The 18,774-nt window shown below is 35.9% G+C and overlaps 2 protein-coding genes across 2 annotated transcripts; one reads left to right on the forward strand and one right to left on the reverse strand.

Moving 5' to 3' along the window:
- Nucleotides 1-729: 729 nt before the first annotated feature.
- Nucleotides 730-1,948, reverse strand: LOC109219772. Its single transcript, XM_019384245.1, has 3 exons — nt 1,809-1,948; nt 1,599-1,660; nt 730-1,080 (listed from the first exon to the last, which is right to left on the reverse strand). Exons 1-3 carry the CDS (start codon nt 1,864-1,866, stop codon nt 955-957), a joined length of 246 nt encoding a protein of 81 aa, XP_019239790.1. The 5' UTR covers nt 1,867-1,948; the 3' UTR covers nt 730-954.
- A 6,745-nt stretch (nt 1,949-8,693) lies between these two features.
- Nucleotides 8,694-17,916, forward strand: LOC109219773 (protein pleiotropic regulatory locus 1-like). The gene is made up of 17 exons (XM_019384246.1): nt 8,694-9,003; nt 9,141-9,165; nt 9,324-9,438; nt 10,111-10,183; nt 10,349-10,411; nt 11,923-12,007; nt 12,741-12,833; nt 13,809-13,872; nt 13,988-14,073; nt 14,159-14,260; nt 14,397-14,480; nt 16,422-16,482; nt 16,571-16,637; nt 16,732-16,809; nt 16,933-16,997; nt 17,143-17,220; nt 17,305-17,916. The coding sequence occupies exons 1-17, from the start codon at nt 8,864-8,866 to the stop codon at nt 17,475-17,477; spliced, it is 1,452 nt and encodes a 483-aa protein (XP_019239791.1). The 5' UTR covers nt 8,694-8,863; the 3' UTR covers nt 17,478-17,916.
- Nucleotides 17,917-18,774: the final 858 nt, after the last annotated feature.

An 18,774-nucleotide genomic window follows, 5' to 3' on the forward strand; every position in this document is an offset into this window, starting at 1 on the left:
AAAAGCTGAAACAAGCTGCATTTTCTTTCCTCCAAATAGTTCCCAGCACTTTTTCCTTCCTCCAAAGAGGTCCACTTCTGCAACAGAGGTGTTAAACTCCTGAAAGTTTTCAGATCGAACTACAGGTCTCATTCCAGTAGGCAAGACATGAAACTCAAAAATCTTCAACACTGAACAGAAAAAAGGCAGCGTGAAAACTCTGTCGCAATGTCTCCCAACAATAAAAGTAGCTGATAATTGGAGCTAAACAACCGTGTACAAGGAAAAGAGTGACGAGCAAAGATGTAAGAACTTGTATTGAGCTTAAAAAGCCTTTAAAAGCCTTATAACCAAGATGGAAATGCTTCGATGGAAGGAATCTGAAGAAAATGGGAAAGGACGGACAAAAATAACAGCACTGACCTTTTTCCTTCATTCTTTTGGGGTTGGGTTGGGTTGGGGGTGGGGTGGGGTGGGGGTTATGCATGACAGTACTGATGTTTTTCTTAAAGAAAAAACTAACATCCCTTATCATTAACATTGTAAACAGAGTATAAAGTCTTCAACAGCTCTTATGCTAGTCACTCATTTTCAGAATGCCACTCCAAAACCTAATGTCACGCTTGCTCAGGATCTGAACTCCAAATCCCCATTGTTGTCTCCATGCCAAACTACTCAAACTCAGTTAAATATGGTAATGCTAAGACCCAAAACATTGCAAGACATAAACATGGTAAAAGAATAAAAAGGTAAAAGCACGAGAAAGAATATTGAATAAGAACTACGTAACATGAACAATTATCAATTCTTTATCAACTAATTGCAGAGAAAAGACGTAAGAGCTTCTTCAATTTCACAGACCAAAGGATGAAATGGTGAAAAAGAAGACAAGGAGGACCAATCCAGTTATCTAATCAACCAAACTTTCTGATTGATTGCCCACATACATACACCTAACCGAATTACAGCATAATCTCATTTGTCAACCTCCATTGCTTGTGCAGCTTTAGCTTTGGCCAATGGTGTCAACTTCGTCTTCAATTTTTTCTTCCCCACTTGAAACCCACTTCCACCTTTCTTCTTCTTGTCCTTACCATCCACCTAAATCACATCATCATCCAAATTAGTTCCTATTATCTTTTCCTTCCTTTCTTGTTTTTGTTGGTAAAAGTAAGCTTCTATTATCATCAACCAAGATAAGTAGCGGAGCACATGCAATGAAGGGGATTCGTATAGAAGCTATATTGTGTAAATAGGGTCAAAGTTATTTTTATACATATAAAACTTTGAATCACTCATAAGAGAAATACAATTTCAAATCCTAGGTGTGGCATTTTTGGATTTTATTGAATCCCCTAGTCAGAATTCCTGGCTCCGATACTGACCAAAATAATTCCTTTTTTTTTGGATAAAGTAAATTTTTTTAATCATCAAATTGCTCCAGGCTTTTGAATGTGTAAAACTAGTATTAAAAAAATCAAAGATTACCCAGTAAAGATCAAGTCTTTTCTGATTGAGGTAGTGAATACATCAGAGAAATAATGACATAATCAGCAATTAAAGAGGTTAATTATGGATAAAATGCATGTTTTACAGATGGTAAAAGTAGGGTGATTAACCTTCATCTTGTTCTTTTTTGCTTGTAGCTTCTTCTCTAGCTTTTCTTTCTCTGCTTTTTCCTCTATATTTTCACCATCAATCAATGATTAGTATCACATCAAAATTATTGTTTTTTATAAAACGTAAATAAAAAGCAGAACTTCAAGAGGTATAGCAAATAGCATAATATATGAAAGATAAAAAGGAAAAGAAGGGGCAAAGAATTGTACTTCGAAGATTGAATTCGTGCTGTCTTTTCCGTCGACCTAAATCGTTTTTCTTCGACATTTTGGCGACGGTGCTCGCTCTCTGGGATTTTTTGCTTCTTCGACCAATACCTTAAACCCTAAAATTTTCAAGTTTCAGCCGCATATTAATTTTCACAGATTGTTCCCTTAACTTTCATTTAAAAACTTTGGGTTTCCTCTTTGCTAATTTGTAAAATACCTCACGTATAACTCTTTTTCTTTTTCTATTTTATTCACGATGCTTAATGTTTGTTAGTTTTTCTTTTAACTTTGATTTAAATTTATTGTATGTGGACTAACATGTTATAATAAATAATATGATAACTTTGACATTAGTGAATTATGTCTTGTAGTAAGCTTATTAAGAATTTTATTTTATTTAATAAAGTTAAAGCTAACTCATAAAGCAAAATAAAATTTATTTTCGATGATAGAAAATGTCAAAATATTTGGATGAAAGGAGTAATTGCTTTCTCTTTTTGAGATGTTTGATCAATCCCTTCCCAATAATTTTTTCCGAGCAGACCAAACTAATTAAGAAGTCATAAATATTAAATTAACTTCATAATAATAATTTATATGAATTATAGTCTAATAGTTTTGTTAGTCATATTCTCACATCCTCTACACGACTAAGTAAATCAATTTCCTTCAAACAATCTTTTCTTTTGTCCAGAAAAGGAGAGAGCAAAAAGCATTCAAAATAAATATTATTCATGGGATTATACAAAAGATATAATCCCACGAATTACATATTGAATGAATCAAGTTGTTGATACTCATTTTAGGAGAATTTTAAATTCAAATGTTTGATTATGTGAGAGATAAATATATTTTCCTAACTATTACATTACCTTGAGCAACTTATGATAGACCATTAAAATTAATAAAAGTAAATATTTATTGAGATGATATTCCCCAATTCGTGGTGTAAAGAAAAAACAAATTGGGGAATATCAACACCAATCACAATAAGAATATCAATCGAAAAGTCGGAGCAAAAATACAAAACTAATAGTAAGTACTGTAATTAGAAAGTCGAAACAAAAGCAACAACAAGTATTAACAAAAGTCAAGGGATACGATAATACAAAGACAGGACAACGCTCGCTACCTATCCTAACCGTTTACGTTTATTCTCAACCTCCATAACTTCCTATTTATGGTCATGTTCTCAGTAAGCTGGAGCAACGCCATATCCCGCCTAATCACCTATCCCCAATACTTCTTCTGCCTCTACCTCTCCTTAGACACTCCAGGGCCAATCTCTCGCATCTCCTCACTAGAGCATCTGTGTCTCTCCTCATCACATTCCCGAACCATCTAAGCCTCGTCTCCCGCATCTTGTCCCCCATAGGGCCACGCTCCACCTTGTCCCAAATAACTTTATTTCTAATTCTATCTAACCTGGTATGTCCGCACATCCATCTCTACATCCTCATTTCAACTACCTTCATCTTATGGACATGGAATTTCTTGACTGGCCAATACTCCGTCACATATAACATAGTCAGTCTGACCACCGCTCTATATAACTTACCTTTAAGTTCTGGTGGCACATTCTTATCACACAAACCTCAGAAGCAAGCCTCCATTTCATCCACATCGCCCCAATACTCTTTTTCCCTTAGCCTAGGTTTTGTCCCACTGGGTTTTACTGGTAAGGTTTTTAACGAGGCAGCAAATAAAGCGTATTAGAGATATGTGTACTTTTTTTCCTTCACTAAGATTTTTTCCCACAGGGTTTTTTCTTAGTAAGGTTTTAACGAGACATATTATCTATTTTTTTGGACATCCAAGGGGGAGTGTTATAAAATATTTAATAAATGTGGATGTCCACTACTCCCACTACTTTCACCCATGATGTAAATTACCTCCCACTACTCATCACCATTATGATTGTAACTCCCACACTTTCATAACCCCTCCCCATGATCTTCCCCCATGATCTCAATTGTTAATGCCATGTTTAAGACAATGATTTTGTAACCTTCATATGTAATAGTATAAATAGAGGCATGAAATGTGAGATAGAATACACTTGATGAAATAAGAAAGTTATCTCTTCTTCTCTTATTCTACTTATCTTCTTGTTTTTTATTGTTACTTTGAGCTATATTTTTTAACAGCAATAAGTTTCTTTTTGTATGGATTTTTCAGTTTCTTTTCATCGTATCATCGTTATGTTTGCATCAAATTGTTGTTGATAAACTTAATCGATCGTACCTGCCATTTTGTTGGATAATAAACATTAATCGTCTGGCTTTTGAAGGATGATCTATCTATTATTAAAAAGAAATAAGTCAGCCATGAGAATTTGCCAAGTGTTGCGATAATAAAATGCCATGTGGCAATTTTAGAACAAATTAGTTAAAGTTAGGTAAAATTAGTTTGTTTTTTGAATTTGAATTTCAAAAAAATTGAAATAACTATCTTTTTAAAATATTTTTTGAATTTGAATTTTAAAATACTGAAATCTATCTTTTCACATTTTTAAAAGTTAACTTATCAACAACGACTAATTGTAATAAAATTTGTGAACGATTGTGTGCACACTCTAATGATGATAAATAGTAATTTTCAAATCTGTGCCCACGATCTATATTATAGATAGATAATTCAGGGACATAGTCCCAGTTACATGGCACGTCTCATCAAGCCGACAACGCACTTCACCTTTTTTCTCCTTTTTTTTAGGTTGTCCTCCTTTTTTTCCGTTTACCTGTTTAGTTAAAAAAATAAAACATTGTCAGTAAAAAAAACTGTCGCAAACTTATTGTAGAAGCATCCCTTCGAGGATATCGGATAAAAAAGCATAACCACTGCGAAATTGTTTTTAGCGTCAGTTTTCTTTTTGCACTTGTAATTTTGATCATAGATGCTAAGAAACTACAGTTTCCTTCTTCCAATCTTAATTTTTTTCTGAAATGTGTCCTCTCGAAAGACAAACTGCCTCAACTGCTCTTTCAAACACCTGATCACAATCATGGACTTTTTGAGAGAAATTCAACAACTTATCAATGGGAAAACCAAAGTTGGCCGGTTGTAAAATATTTAAAAAAAAATTATGATTGAACAATTTTTGTTTATATGTACAAGTATAGAACGGTGATCAAGTGACTGTTTGGTTTGGGGATATGTGGCATGTGATGTTGTTGTTGAAGTTATTTAGGCGTTCTGCTTTGATCGACTTCATTTCGTGTAGTATTACAACTACTCTGCTTTGACTTCATGTCTGATTCTTATGCAACTTTTGAGAATCATAGCGCCAGAGTAAGAATTTCATGTATCAAATCTTTATCTTATATCCTGAATTATATATTCTATTCTCTGGTTCTGAGGTGCACGCTTGCACATTAACTTAATTTGTGTTGGTGGAGTTGTATATTTTAAGATTCAACCTTTTGCAGTGGGCAAGAAGGAGGATCGCTAATGTTTGATATTACACTATCATAAGAAAACTAATCCCCCGGGTATGAATCACTCTGCAGAAACAATAATCCATAAATCATAATGAACCGGTAATTTATAATGAAAGAATCACTGTTTGGATAGATTCAACATTATTAAAAGAGGTTTTTCATTTTCCAGAAATATTTTTCGTTTGTTTATAATTTTCATAACTCGGTTCGGTCTTTCCTTTCCACTTAGTTTTTGGCATTGAATGATTATGGCCACAATTATTATAATTGTTTTTTCCTTTCCACGCTTGCAGATTATGTCCCATCCAAAAAAATTTGAATTGTCTTTCTTATTCATCCCTGTTTTGAACTTTAGTTGATGCCATTCTTCTCCTAATACTTATAGTGTTGGCAGAAAAACTGAAATTATGCACCCCCTAACCAAAAGAAGTGAAGTTCCAATTTCGCTAAATGTTCTCAATGAGGTCTTACACTCGTGGATCACTTAAAGGTAATTTTATATACAGAGTGACTAAGAGAGCCTCAATGTGCAAACTCCTCAAGAGCATGAAAGTTCATCTTTTGGAGCTCTTTTAAGACAACCATATAGTAATAACTATTAAAAAATAATTAATGAGGAAAAGTTTGTCATGTTATCATCTTCAGGGATCATTTTATGTGTTTGTATAACACAACATGTTACTAAGAGAGAGACAGATGGAGAATAACAAAGATGAAAATTAAGGTTCCTCATTTGGATCGAGCTAATTTTGTTCCATCTTGATATGAGAGTGTAGAGTAATGTTCATTCTAAGAATTTATCTTTTTTTTGTGGTTTAAGAATTTTTAATCTCTTCTTTGGCTTATGACGTTGTGTTGGCGAACCTTGCTGATATGATATTCTTTTTTGTTTTCCTTTTTTTATTATTTTGCATGCCTCCAAGTATATATAAATTCATACAAACCTTTTAGATTAAGTATTAGTGAAGTGAGGAAAGATTTATAGGTTGTGAAATTTTAGTTTCTTTGTGTTCCTTTTTTACATTTTCTTTCAAAGCAATATCATACTTTTTATTGTTTATATATAGAAGTCTGCTTCATTTGGAATAATTATGCATTCTGTTATCTATTGAATTATATGCTTTGAGTTCATCTCTACACCTTTACATATAGTAAAAATAATGATGAATTAAAAAAAATGTGTGTTTATGAGAATGTCACGACCCGGATTTTCCCCCCTCGGGAGTCGTGATGGCTATTAATAGGAGCTAGGCAAGCCAATTAATTTAACACTTCTCTCAACATCATTAACAGTATAAAGAAGAACGAGGCAATTAATATAAAAACGGAAGTCTCGAAACATAAATAACTGAAACCAAGTGCGGAAATTCAAATACACCTCTACCCAGATCTGGTGTCACTAACTCACGAACTTCTACTGAATGCTAAATACAAAGTCTGAAGAAGAATACAGTACTGTCTGATCCGATACAAAGGAAATCAAACGAAAGACAGAGATAAGGGAGACTCCGTGCCATGCGGACGCCAGCAAGGCTACCTCGGGAATCTCCGGACTGAAGTAAGCTCCCAACGCTCCTACTGCTGTCCAAAAGCTCCTGCTCCGGTACTATGATCTGTGCAAAAAACACAGAAGTGTAGCATCAGCACAACCGACCCCATGTGCTGGTAAGTGCCTGGCCTAACCCCGGCGAGGTAGTGACGAGGCTAGACAGGACCTACCAAAAATAACCTGTGCAGATATATATATATACAAAGGCAACAGAAATAACAACAGAGAATATCAACTAAAAAGGGGAAGGGGGCATGCTCGGGGAAAATACAGCGAATACAGATCAACGGATATAACGACGAAACTATCTCAATACCATAGCTCATATATAAGTGGTCGGCACGCCACACGATCCCATTTCTTAGTTTATAAGTGGACGGCGTGCCACACGATCCCATTTCATTATATATATAAGTGGTCGTCGTGCCACACGATCCCATTTCATAATATATAAGTGGTCGGCGTGCCACACGATCCCATTTTATAATGAATAATACATATAATCTTTGTAAAGGAGACCCCATTAGGGGGAATTCAACAACAGAACGATTTAACCCGGCAAGGGTACAACTAACAGCCCAAATATCCCGGCAAGGAAGAGTACATAATAATAGTTTACACGTCCCGGCAAGGGAATGATCACAACACATCCTCTTCTAAATCACTTTTTTCTCAACTATCACATTCTTGTTCGAGCCAACGCTCCAAAATATACCAATCACAATTCTTCCTCAACCGTTCACATTATATGAAATTTATCAATTAAGCAAGGAAATTGTGTCACATCATTCGATTTAAAAGCAATTAAGACTCACGATCATGCTAGATTCCGGTGTATAGATAACCGTCACCATGCCTATACACCATACTCCACATTTAGCAAGTAGCAAATAACATCCTAATCCTATTCCCTCAAGCCAAAGTTAGAACAAACACTTACCTCGGTCCAAGAATAGCAATCAACTCTCTAGTACCGCCTTTCCTCTACAATCCAACTTCGAAACAATGATATCTAGGCATAATTAGTTCAATAATATCAATAAGGGCTCAAAAACATAATCCCATAGCCTAGAAATGAAATTCCAATCATTCTTCCAAAAATACCAAAATTCGACACCGGTCCCACATGGCCCAAACACGAGGCTCGGACCAAAACCCAATCACCCATAACCCCACGAGTTCAAATATATAATTTATTTCAAGATTCGATCCCAAATTGAGGTTGAATCACCCAAAATCCCCAAAGCCCTAACTCTACCCAAAACCCCCATTTTCTACTTTGAATTCATGATTTAGGGCTAGGAAATTAGTTATTAGTGGGAGAAATTAAGAGGGAAAGAAGTTAAGAACACTTACCTAAGAGGCTATGGAGAAAGAANTGTTGACTTTTTTTCCTTCACTAGATTTTTCCCACAGGGTTTTTTCTTAGTAAGGTTTTAACGAGACATATTATCTATTTTTTTGGACATCCAAGGGGGAGTGTTATAAAATATTTAATAAATGTGGATGTCCACTACTCCCACTACTTTCACCCATGATGTAAATTACCTCCCACTACACATCACCATTATGATTGTAACTCCCACACCTCCATAACCCCTCCCCATGATCTTCCCCCTTGATCTCAATTGTTAATGCCATGTTTAAGACAATGATTTTGTAACCTTCATATGTAATAGTATAAATAGAGGCATGAAATGTGAGATGGAATACACTTGAACACTTGATGAAATAAGAAATTTATCTCTTCTTCTCTTATTCTAGTTATCTTCTTGTTTTATATTCTTACTATGTGCTACATTTTTTAACAATACTCCTATTGTTTTAGTAATTTTTTGCCGACATTATTTTGGTATTAGTATATGTTAGTTATTATATGCAAAGTAGTAGAGTATTATTTTGCTCCAGTTATTAGTCCCGTGAACCCAAACATTTACAGAAGTTCCAAGAGGTTTTGGTTTCGAAGGAAAGAGAGTCCTATATCCCCGCCACCTCCTCCCGGCGGCACAGTACTCGTCCGGCGTCGGCAAGAAGAAGTAGCAACTCTCCTACACTTCCTGTAAAGAATGCCGGGGCCCACAACAATGGAATCAGAAGTGGCAGTGGAACCACAATCCATCAAGAAGCTCAGCTTCAAATCCCTTAAACGGTCTCTTGACCTCTTTTCCCCTCTCCATGGTCACTTTCCCCCTCCTGATCCTGAAAGGTACGGTACCGTTTAATTAAACCCCACATCCAATTGAAATAACAAAAAGGGAATTTTGTTTTATTGCCCTAATTTTTGTTTTCTCGAATATGATTGTGTTATCTAATTGTTTACCTTCATTTAAATCTTTTGTGCAGCAAGAAAATTCGAACGAGCTATAAGGTCAGTAATGCTGATTCTTTTGAAAAAGGTTATAACATTCCTGCTAAGTAGATGAGAATAGGAACAAGTTTAGTACTAGATTTTAGTGCATATGCTTTACATATTGTGGGCAACTTGGTGCTATTCATCAAAATTGATGTGGATTTTACATGTAACAGCTAAATGTTGAGTATGGAGGGATAAAAAGCACAGCAGCCCAACCGGTTTCTAATGCCAAAGCGGCTGTGCAGAATCAAGCTCAAAATGCTCCTTCTAATGCCCTTGCTCATCCAGGTACTCAATCTTCTTGTCAACTTAGAACCTTACATTACACTTTATTGCTACAGATTGAATAGGAGGGCCGAACCTAAAACACTAGTGTATTAGATGATGTGAGCTGTTCAGTCAACAAAATCTTCAATTCATACATATATTCATAGTGACCCACTTATCAAGAATTTTTATAGTGACCTATTTTCCGCCTCTCCTTTCCATCTCGTGAATGGATTAATGAAATTCTTCTCGTTATCAATCTGCTCATATGCCTTGTAAGGCATCTTCTCTCAATGGAAAGTTGATATCCTTTTCGTCATGGAACGAGTAGAAGACAAAACGAAAATCATATTGATAAAAGGCGTACAAAAAGAAATGCATAATTATAGCAATAGGTGCAGAACCTTGTCAGCAGTATCTTCTTGTGAAAGTTTTTCATGAATGCACATGGAGCATTGCACTTATTACTATTATCAATCTGTAGTTGAGTAAAGGAAGATTACTAGAACTCTCAAAAGTATGCATTTGGAGTGAGTTAAAGAGAAGGAGAAACATATTTTGAGAAATTGCAATAAGTTCTGTAAAAGACAAATATTGCTGGAATTTGGAACCGCTGTCATGAATTATATTTCTCATTTGTCCCGTTAAAATTCTCTCTCTCATTTGTGATATACATTTGGCTTTTCTTGTCAGGTCCTGAAAATACAAGGGGCGAGGGGACTGGAAATGAATTGGCTCTTGGTCCTACCATACCAGCGAAGGGCCCGTAAGTACTTTATGTTCCTTCTTTAGACACCCGCATGCAACCCACACGGACACCCACATAATCCTTGGTTGTTTTATTTATTTGGAGGATAGGATGTTGGTAGGGACTGATTGGCCTTTTATATACTCAAATTTATACTTACAGTATTGTAAAATTATTTTGCAGTGCTGATGTCAGGTTCTCAGGGAAAAGCGATGCCATTGTTCCTTCTCATGGTTCATCAGAAAGGTTATTATGCATGCCTTTCTTTCCTATTATATTTCACTATATTAGATGAGGTGTTGGTTATATTTTTTTAATTGTATCAAGAAATATTTTAATCTGGTGGAGTATCTTTATCTACTAACCTCTTTTTCACCTCTTCTTCATACATAGGACTAGGGAAGTTCACAAATTTGGGGAATAAACTCGGCCTGGTTATGATAGCCCTCTTGAGACCTTACTGGGGATTTGTAACTAGCTGTTGGAAAGTGTTTAGAAACCACTCAACTAGTTTTTTGATGTTTCCCATGCTAAAATAAGAGTATTGAGATGAGGGTGATTGTAGTAATCATGATATGAGTTTAGCTATTAGTTTGCTCTGTTGACCTTTTCTCTTTCAATGAAGTAGCACTCTTTACCAACTCATTCAAATATGGTGCATTTTAGATCCAATTTTCTGTGTAGTGAATAAGGTTTTGGAATGGGTATTTACAAGGCTTCAAGATGTAAGCATGGACCCTCCTAAAAAAGGGCTTCAAAGTTTTAAGCAGTTTGATAAGTGTTTGTCGTTAAGCTTGAGCGGTTGGTTCCATGTGATGTCTGGATATCAGGGATTGTCAGTGCTCATATTATGAGATCTCGTTATAGACACTTAATTGGCATTCTGTACCTGTTTGATGTTGTGATTATAGTATTTCAGGATTGCCATTTTTCCCCAGTACAAGGTAGGTGTGATTTCAGAAATTATTATGTATGATATATGGTTGTACCAGAATAATGTGTTTTTGTCAAATACTAGAGGAAGGGTACTGTAGAAAACTAGATGGAGGGCTATGTCAAATCTGTATTTCAGCTTTCATGTTTCTTAACAGATAATTCAACATTGTTATGATGGCCCTTTTTTGTTGTATTCCCTTCTAGTGAGAATTTAACCAAATGACACAAAGAACATAACGTGTAACTCGGAATATACAAATATGTATTACTCGTGTATGTATGACTAATGCAGTACCTTGCCATAAAATATCTGCCAAAAATTCATGTTGATACCTAGTCTTGGCATTTAGCATATCAAGGATTCATCTTTAGTGCAATAATTTATATGCTTGAGTTGGTATTTGGAAGTTTCCATTTTAACAAATCCACAATGACGTCTGTTACGCGTGTGTTGTTTTGAATAACGGTGGTGTCCAGGCCAACTGGGGTGTACCTCAACTATTCCAGCGGGTACATGCTACCTCCCAAAAGCACAAGTACTGAATAACCTTGCCCACCAAGTCTTGGGCAAATAGGAAGAAATCATATACTAGTACTTTTTGTTTCTTTTGGGATTTGACTCTGGCTTCCAAGGTTTGCACCCTACTAATTGACCAGTATGCGACACCCCTGGGTGCATTTCTGTATGTGTTTTTTCTTCTTAATAAAGTTGTGACTCTGATCAATCAACCAAGTCAAAACTGCAAAAGAATTTTCTTCTTTAAGCCAGGAATCATATCTTGTACTTATGCAATGAATTCTTTATTTTTTGTTCCCTTCAGAAATCTGTCAACTGCTGCAATCATGGAAAGAATACCAAGCAAATGGCCTCGCCCAGTATGGCATGCTCCCTGGAAAAACTACAGGGTAAGATAATTCTGTTGTAGTGGCTGGGCATTATGTACATTGATTAAAGCCTGGTTGTGTTTCTATGTTTTGCGTTCTTATAAATTTCTTACCTGTCCAAGTTTTCACGTAGTGGTTCAGATTATTCTTTAGCACCTCACTCCAGCTTAATAACCTTTCCGCTTGAGAAGAGCAGATTGCCTGAATCAATTTTACCTTCTTACTATTGTCATTTAGTTATTGTTTTAGTCCTTAAATTTGGTTGTAACTATATCAATAATCTAGTGGAGGGAGAATTTTGCCTCCATCAGGTTTCACACCTATGGCCTGCTTTTAGATTACCAAAAAGTCATCACATTTAAGTTCAAATTTTTTACTTTGCAGATAAATTTTTGAATGTTTAAAACAGTAGAGCCATTTTACCTGATTACTTATAAACTTATGAAAATTTGACCTCTTAAGAAGATTTGACTTCCAAGTTCCTATATTCTGCAGTCTGGTCAAAACAGCAAGATAGTGGCCTCATAACAATTTTAAAGATTTGTTATTTTGAATTGCAAGAAGTCTTGTTATGTACTAGTCTCATAAAGGATAACTCCCCTATAAATGGGTCTAGTTCATTCATAGGACTGAAAATAATCCATTTTTATCGTTTTATACTTTACACCTGCACTATTTATGCTGTTCAATCGTCAATGCGGCATGGTATATTATAGATCTAAGCTCTAATGCATGGCGTTTCTTAATTGTATAGGTTATCAGTGGGCACTTGGGATGGGTGCGGTCGGTCGCGGTGGATCCTAGTAACACTTGGTTCTGTACTGGATCGGCAGATCGTACTATCAAGGTAAAAGAATTGAGTTTGAAATCCTGACAATTCCAATACCCCACAAGGGAATAAACCTGTTAGTGTGACTTTTGGAAATGACTTTCTTTGGGAGATGGAAATGACTTTCTTTGGGAGATGGAATTGGTCAAGAATCACGTTTTTTCTGAGATGAGACATTTCTCTTTGTTTTTTGGGGGTCAGTAGAAATGAAATATTTATCATGTGGACCATAATTTTAATTTAAAAGCTGCTGTAACATCGGATTTAAGGTGTAAGGGATCTGGAATATAACCTCTCTGTTTCAGCTTGTGCACCCTAGATCAGTTCTACTAGCTCCAAACTATCAGATAAGTGTTGCATCATTCTTCAACAGCCAGTATTATATTGAATAAGCTAGCTATGCTGAAAGAATTACCGAAATACATAATTTTCACCTTGGACTAAAAAACTGAAATAGCAACGATAAAAAAAGAAATCGAAATTGTAGTGCTGGTACCAAAATACGTTTCTCAGTGCATGATAACCATACTGGTTGTTTTCTCCAAGTTCAGTTGAAACTTAATGCATGTTTATGCAGTTTTTATTTGAATGTGGCTTATATTTTGTCACTTCGCATAAAAAAAAAAATAGTATGCATGGCCAGCAATGAGGATGATTTAGTTGTGATTATAATATATATACCTATAAGTATCACTTCTGAACATGAGTCTTGAAAATCTTGGAGGTTACTTGGAAATATTTCGTGTGACTTGATATAAGCTCTAGAGTTGCTAGACAAAGTTACATCACTACATTCGTAAATTATCAAATGTGTGCATGTGGAATAGAATGCCAATTGGCGAGGATACCTCTTTGCCTGTGTCTTTGTTAGAGTGGTGGGAATTTGTTACTGGTTTTCATTTTCATATACTGATGGCTACGCATATATTAGGCCTTTCTAATTGGTTGTCCATCAGGAACTAAGTATATCTTCTTTTTCTGCCATGATACAAGATATGGGATTTAGCAAGTGGAAGATTGAAGCTCACTTTAACAGGGCACATTGAACAAGTTCGGGGTTTGTTCTCTAGAACTTTTTAGTGTTCTGAAATTCAATCAAACATTGTAACATGTCTGAGACATTGAGTGATAACATAAGATGTAGACCGGTGACAATTGGAGTCTCCTTGCAGGCCTTGCTGTTAGCAACAAACACACATACATGTTCTCAGCTGGTGATGATAAGCTAGTTAAATGCTGGGACCTGGAACAAAATAAGGTAGTTAAGAGTGCTGATAGCCATTCACAACTCATGGTTAATGTTTTTTGGGTACATGTTTGCTTATATATATATATAATTTCAGGTGATCCGCTCCTATCATGGCCACCTCAGTGGTGTTTATTGCTTGGCTCTTCATCCAACCATTGACATCTTGTTCACTGGGGGTCGCGATTCTGTCTGTCGGGTATCATTACTGAGGCTCTTTATCTTGGGTGATAGCTGATCCTAGTACTGAAGCTTTTAGTAGTTACTACTTTTGTTCTTTCTAAATATAACATTGGTGCAGTTCTGAATTTTATCTGAATTTATCATGATTTCAGGTTTGGGATATTCGTAGCAAAATGCAAATTCATGCTCTGTCTGGACATGATAACACTGTTTGTTCTGTTTTTACCAGGCCAATGGTAAGCATTCCTTTATAATTGTGTTTAATATTAAATCCCTGTCTTATTTTTTTAAGCATGAGGGCAGGAGACAATACGGCAGTCAATAGCCCATGACTTGAGAGTTAGAGTAGTGTCGAAATTAAGTCACGATTGGCAGCTGCAAAATTCTAGATGCTGGAGCAAATTTCATCCTGATTTGAAATCCTAGTTTGGTAATAGCTGAAATCCTAAATTTCTGGAGCCTTAATCTAGATTGGACTACCAGAGTAACTGATCAAAGAGGAAAATATTGGTGGACTATCAGAGTAACTGTGGAGAAAAAAATTGGACTACCAGAATACTACTCTACTAACGCACTCACAAGTGGATCAGTTGACTGACTGACTAGACTGAGACAATACAAATAACTAAAGAAAGCAGCAAAAATCATGGGAAGAGGACTCCATATAACGTTCGAAAATAGTACTCCAGGCTCTGCCAGTGCAGGACCGCATCATACTCAAAGAAGAGTCTGATTTTGGGTTTTTAGGGTATACTGCACCCGGAACAGTGCAAATGAACATAATAAAACCTTATACCATCAAATAGTAGTAGCCCGTTATGACTTCCTCTACCTATTTCAAAACCCCAACTATCTTCTACTTTTTTGATTTCGATACTGTTTGTAACTTTCATATTTACCAGAACTTCTTTTTCATCTTCGTCTGAAATTAGGTTCAGTTTTCTTCACTGTGAGATTATTAGCAAATTCTTTCGTTTATTAACGCTAATCGTAGTCTACATCCAGATTACTGTCTGTTAGGAGCAAACATAATTTAGATTTAGTTTGATCCATGTCGGTTTCCTTCAATATGTGATGCTTTATACTTCACATAATATCTACTACTGTTTTGTTACTCTATCCATTTCAATTTTTGTGTCAGTCTTCCTATTTTAGAACATTCAAAAATGTTTGACACCATTATATTTCTGTAAAACTTTCAAGAATTTGATTATATTAGATTAGGCTTAATTCCCACATAGACACTCGTACTTGCACAAATTCCTATTCCCGGACCCTTGACTTCACGAGTGCTCATCCAGATATCTCTAGCTGATCTAATTCTTTTTGGGATTCACAAATGGGTGAACCTAATACATTAAAACCGAGTTCACATCTTTGATGCAACCAAATCTATTTCACATTAACTTTTTATTGAAGAAAAAGTAGAAAGATTAATTCTGTACTGGCTAAAAAAGGGGGAAAAAGAGGGTAGGGGTTGGGGGTGGGGTTGTAATTTATAAAGTTGAAGGGAAGATATAGAAGTTAAAAGACATACCTATCAAAAAAAAAAAAAGAAGTTACAGGCATAGGGGCTGACCTCTTGTGGAAACGAAAAACATGTCTTGGGTTGTCTTTTGTTTTTGGTGTTATTTAAAAAGTAAAACAAAATGGTTTTCTGAACCAAAACGTTTGGTTTGAAAACCAGATGGTGGTGGTCTAGCTAGTAATCAGATGGGATCTGTGAAATGTTTCATATAAAGATATATTGTGATTTTATGCTATTTATTTTAAGCTAAAATCTCTATGAGCGCATTTGAATGGCCTTCTATGGATACTTTCTGGTTTAAGATTGGATGGCTGGATGTTTCTTGATAAGGAGGATTCACATAGTAGAAACACGTTATGGACTGCCCAATAAAACAGATATACCTTCATGAGACAGTTAAACCTTAGCAACTACACGTATGTATTCTTTTTAGAAGTGATTTCTGTATAATTAGCACAATCAGGGTGCTTTTGCTGGAAATTCTGACATTTTATGAAGCAAAGAACTCCTGGGAGCTGGTTCTACTAAAAGCATTATGCAAGGTGTCTCATTTTGTTGATGTCGTAATCATATGCTAATGACTGTTTTATACTTGCTGTATGGCCTACGTATTTACAATCAGATTTCATGATGGGAAGTTTCATTTCAGGATCCGCAGGTTATAACTGGCTCTCATGACAGTACCATTAAGTTCTGGGACCTTAGATATGGTAACTCAGATTTCCTTAATGCTCTGTTTATTTTATAATGGTTTCAGTTTCTGACTTGCTGTGGTTACTAATTGTCCTTGTCTGGCAGGTAAGACAATGGCAACCCTCACACATCACAAGAAATCTGTTCGAGCTATGGCTCAGCATCCTACGGAGTATGTTTACATGGCACATGCTGCTATCTTTATGATCCCCCAACTTCTGCTTGGAGTACACTGTTAATTTTTCTTAAAATTTATTCTGCTGCAGGGATTGTTTTGCTTCTGCATCAGCAGACAACATAAAAAAATTCAATCTTCCAAAAGGAGAATTTATGCATAACATGCTGTAAGTTACTATGACATGCCATAGAAATTTTACCTCTACATCTTTAATGTATCTTACATCATATTTAATATCCTTATTTCTTAAATTAGAATCTAAGATCATGTCGACATTTCTTTTTTCCAGCTCCCAACAGAAAACCATAGTCAATGCAATGGCGGTCAATGATGACGGCGTAATGGTCACAGGAGGTGAGAAATAGTTAATGCCACCCCCCATCTGCCCATTCCTCTCATTTTTTGTTCCGCCCCTCCAACCCCTGCTTTCCTCATTCTGGTTCTTAAGCTGGAGGTCAGTGATGTACTCTGCTGATGCATTGTGTATCTCCTTGTGAAGGTGACAATGGAAGCATGTGGTTTTGGGATTGGAGAAGTGGTCACAATTTCCAGCAATCTCAAACTATTGTTCAACCTGGTATGCGTGTTGATAATTTGATGTTTACTTTTATTGTTGGTCAAGAGGAGCAAAAGGTTTATTCTAGTCCTTTCCATGTTTCAGGATCACTGGACAGTGAAGCAGGCATCTACGCTCTCACATACGATATGACTGGCTCAAGGCTGATCAGTTGTGAAGCTGATAAGACCATCAAGATGTGGAAAGAAGATGAAACTGCCACACCAGAAACTCATCCTCTTCATTTTAAGCCTCCAAAAGACATTAGGCGTTTCTAGTTACAGTTCAGAAAGCGTTTACTGCTATTCCATGTCGGCTAATTATTCAGGTTGTAGTCGCACTAAGCATACAAATCAAACTTTACTCTTTGGGTCTTTCAGAGCAAGAGACCCAAGAAAGGCACCATTTTCAGAGTTGATGGTGTTGAACTGTTGATTTCCATTTGCCTCGTTGTATCCATCTTGTTACACATTTATATGCTGTCAAGTAGTTATCTTAACAGAGCGAGTTGAAAATAGCTTCCATTGATGTATAAATAGAAAAAAGCAGAAACAGAGGGAATTTTTGGGTGTTTGTACATCTGAAGTCATTTTTATGTGCCATTTGCGATGTTTGTTGTATTAAAATGGTGTTAAGGAAAACATTTTCCTTTTAAAGAGGGAAAGTGATTTCCTTCACTTACGGACATTATTTTCCTAACAAGTATTTTGACTCTTAGCTAAATATCTCACTTTCTCTAGTTTCATCAAAACTCTCTACAATTAGGGATGGCAACGGTGCGGGTGCGGGGTTCGGTTTCAACCCACCCCACCCCGTCCTGCATACGACTTTCACCTGCGTTCACCTGCCCGCATCCACCGTCCTGCTGATTTTTTTTTTTCATTTGTTAGTTTCTTTTTAAGCTTTTAATTGGAATTTTCATTTTGCTTAGGATTTAAACTTGGGCTGGAAATGTTGAGGTGGTTTTTTATAATTTCACAATGGGGGATTTGCAGTCGTACCCTATATTTGTGCTACTTTTTAATCTGTACCCTATTTTTAAAAATTATTTGGTAGCCGGCTGACAAAAAATTCGTAATAATATGACAATTACACCCCTGACAAAAGATATAAAACATGCATCACGCATTAATCGGGTGATCTGCAACGTGATTCGTGAATCTCCTCCTCTCATCTCAGCAACTTTATCAAAAAATCATAAACTTATCCATATTAATCTTCAGAATCACACTTGCATGAAGTTGTTTCACATTGAAGCTAAAACTTCATGCTAATGTAGCATGAAGTTGTTTCACATTGAAGCTAAAGCTTCATGCTGAAGTTATTTATCCTGCAGTCTACACTTTTATCATGTGTTTTATCCGAAACTTCAGTCTAAACATGCAGAAGTTATTTAGTTTATTTGCTAAAACTTCAGACTAAACATGTTTAAGTTTTTTAGTTCAATTGCTAAAACTTCAGACTAAACATGCTTAAGTTTTTGTCTTGCAGTGTGTAATTTCCTAATGAGTTTTTGCTAATGTATGCTGAAGTTATTTAGTTCATTTGCTAAAACTTTAGACTAAACATGCTGAA

This window comes from Nicotiana attenuata, unplaced genomic scaffold (assembly GCF_001879085.1).
Source record: "Nicotiana attenuata strain UT unplaced genomic scaffold, NIATTr2, whole genome shotgun sequence".
NCBI lineage: Eukaryota > Viridiplantae > Streptophyta > Magnoliopsida > Solanales > Solanaceae > Nicotiana > Nicotiana attenuata.

What these genes read in the sequence shown, in the direction of transcription:
- LOC109219772 (XM_019384245.1), bottom strand. Translation starts at nt 1,866, where the DNA reads ATGTCGAAGAAAAACGATTTAGGTCGACGGAAAAGACAGCACGAATTC. An exon ending in GCACGAATTCAATCTTCGAA is followed by an intron (nt 1,661 to 1,808) that starts GTACAATTCTTT and finishes GTGAAAATATAG; the next exon opens with AGGAAAAAGCAGAGAAAGAA. An exon ending in CAAAAAAGAACAAGATGAAG is followed by an intron (nt 1,081 to 1,598) that starts GTTAATCACCCT and finishes GATGTGATTTAG; the next exon opens with GTGGATGGTAAGGACAAGAA.
- LOC109219773 (XM_019384246.1), top strand. Translation starts at nt 8,864, where the DNA reads ATGCCGGGGCCCACAACAATGGAATCAGAAGTGGCAGTGGAACCACAA. An exon ending in AAATTCGAACGAGCTATAAG is followed by an intron (nt 9,166 to 9,323) that starts GTCAGTAATGCT and finishes TACATGTAACAG; the next exon opens with CTAAATGTTGAGTATGGAGG. An exon ending in TCTCATGGTTCATCAGAAAG is followed by an intron (nt 10,412 to 11,922) that starts GTTATTATGCAT and finishes TGTTCCCTTCAG; the next exon opens with AAATCTGTCAACTGCTGCAA.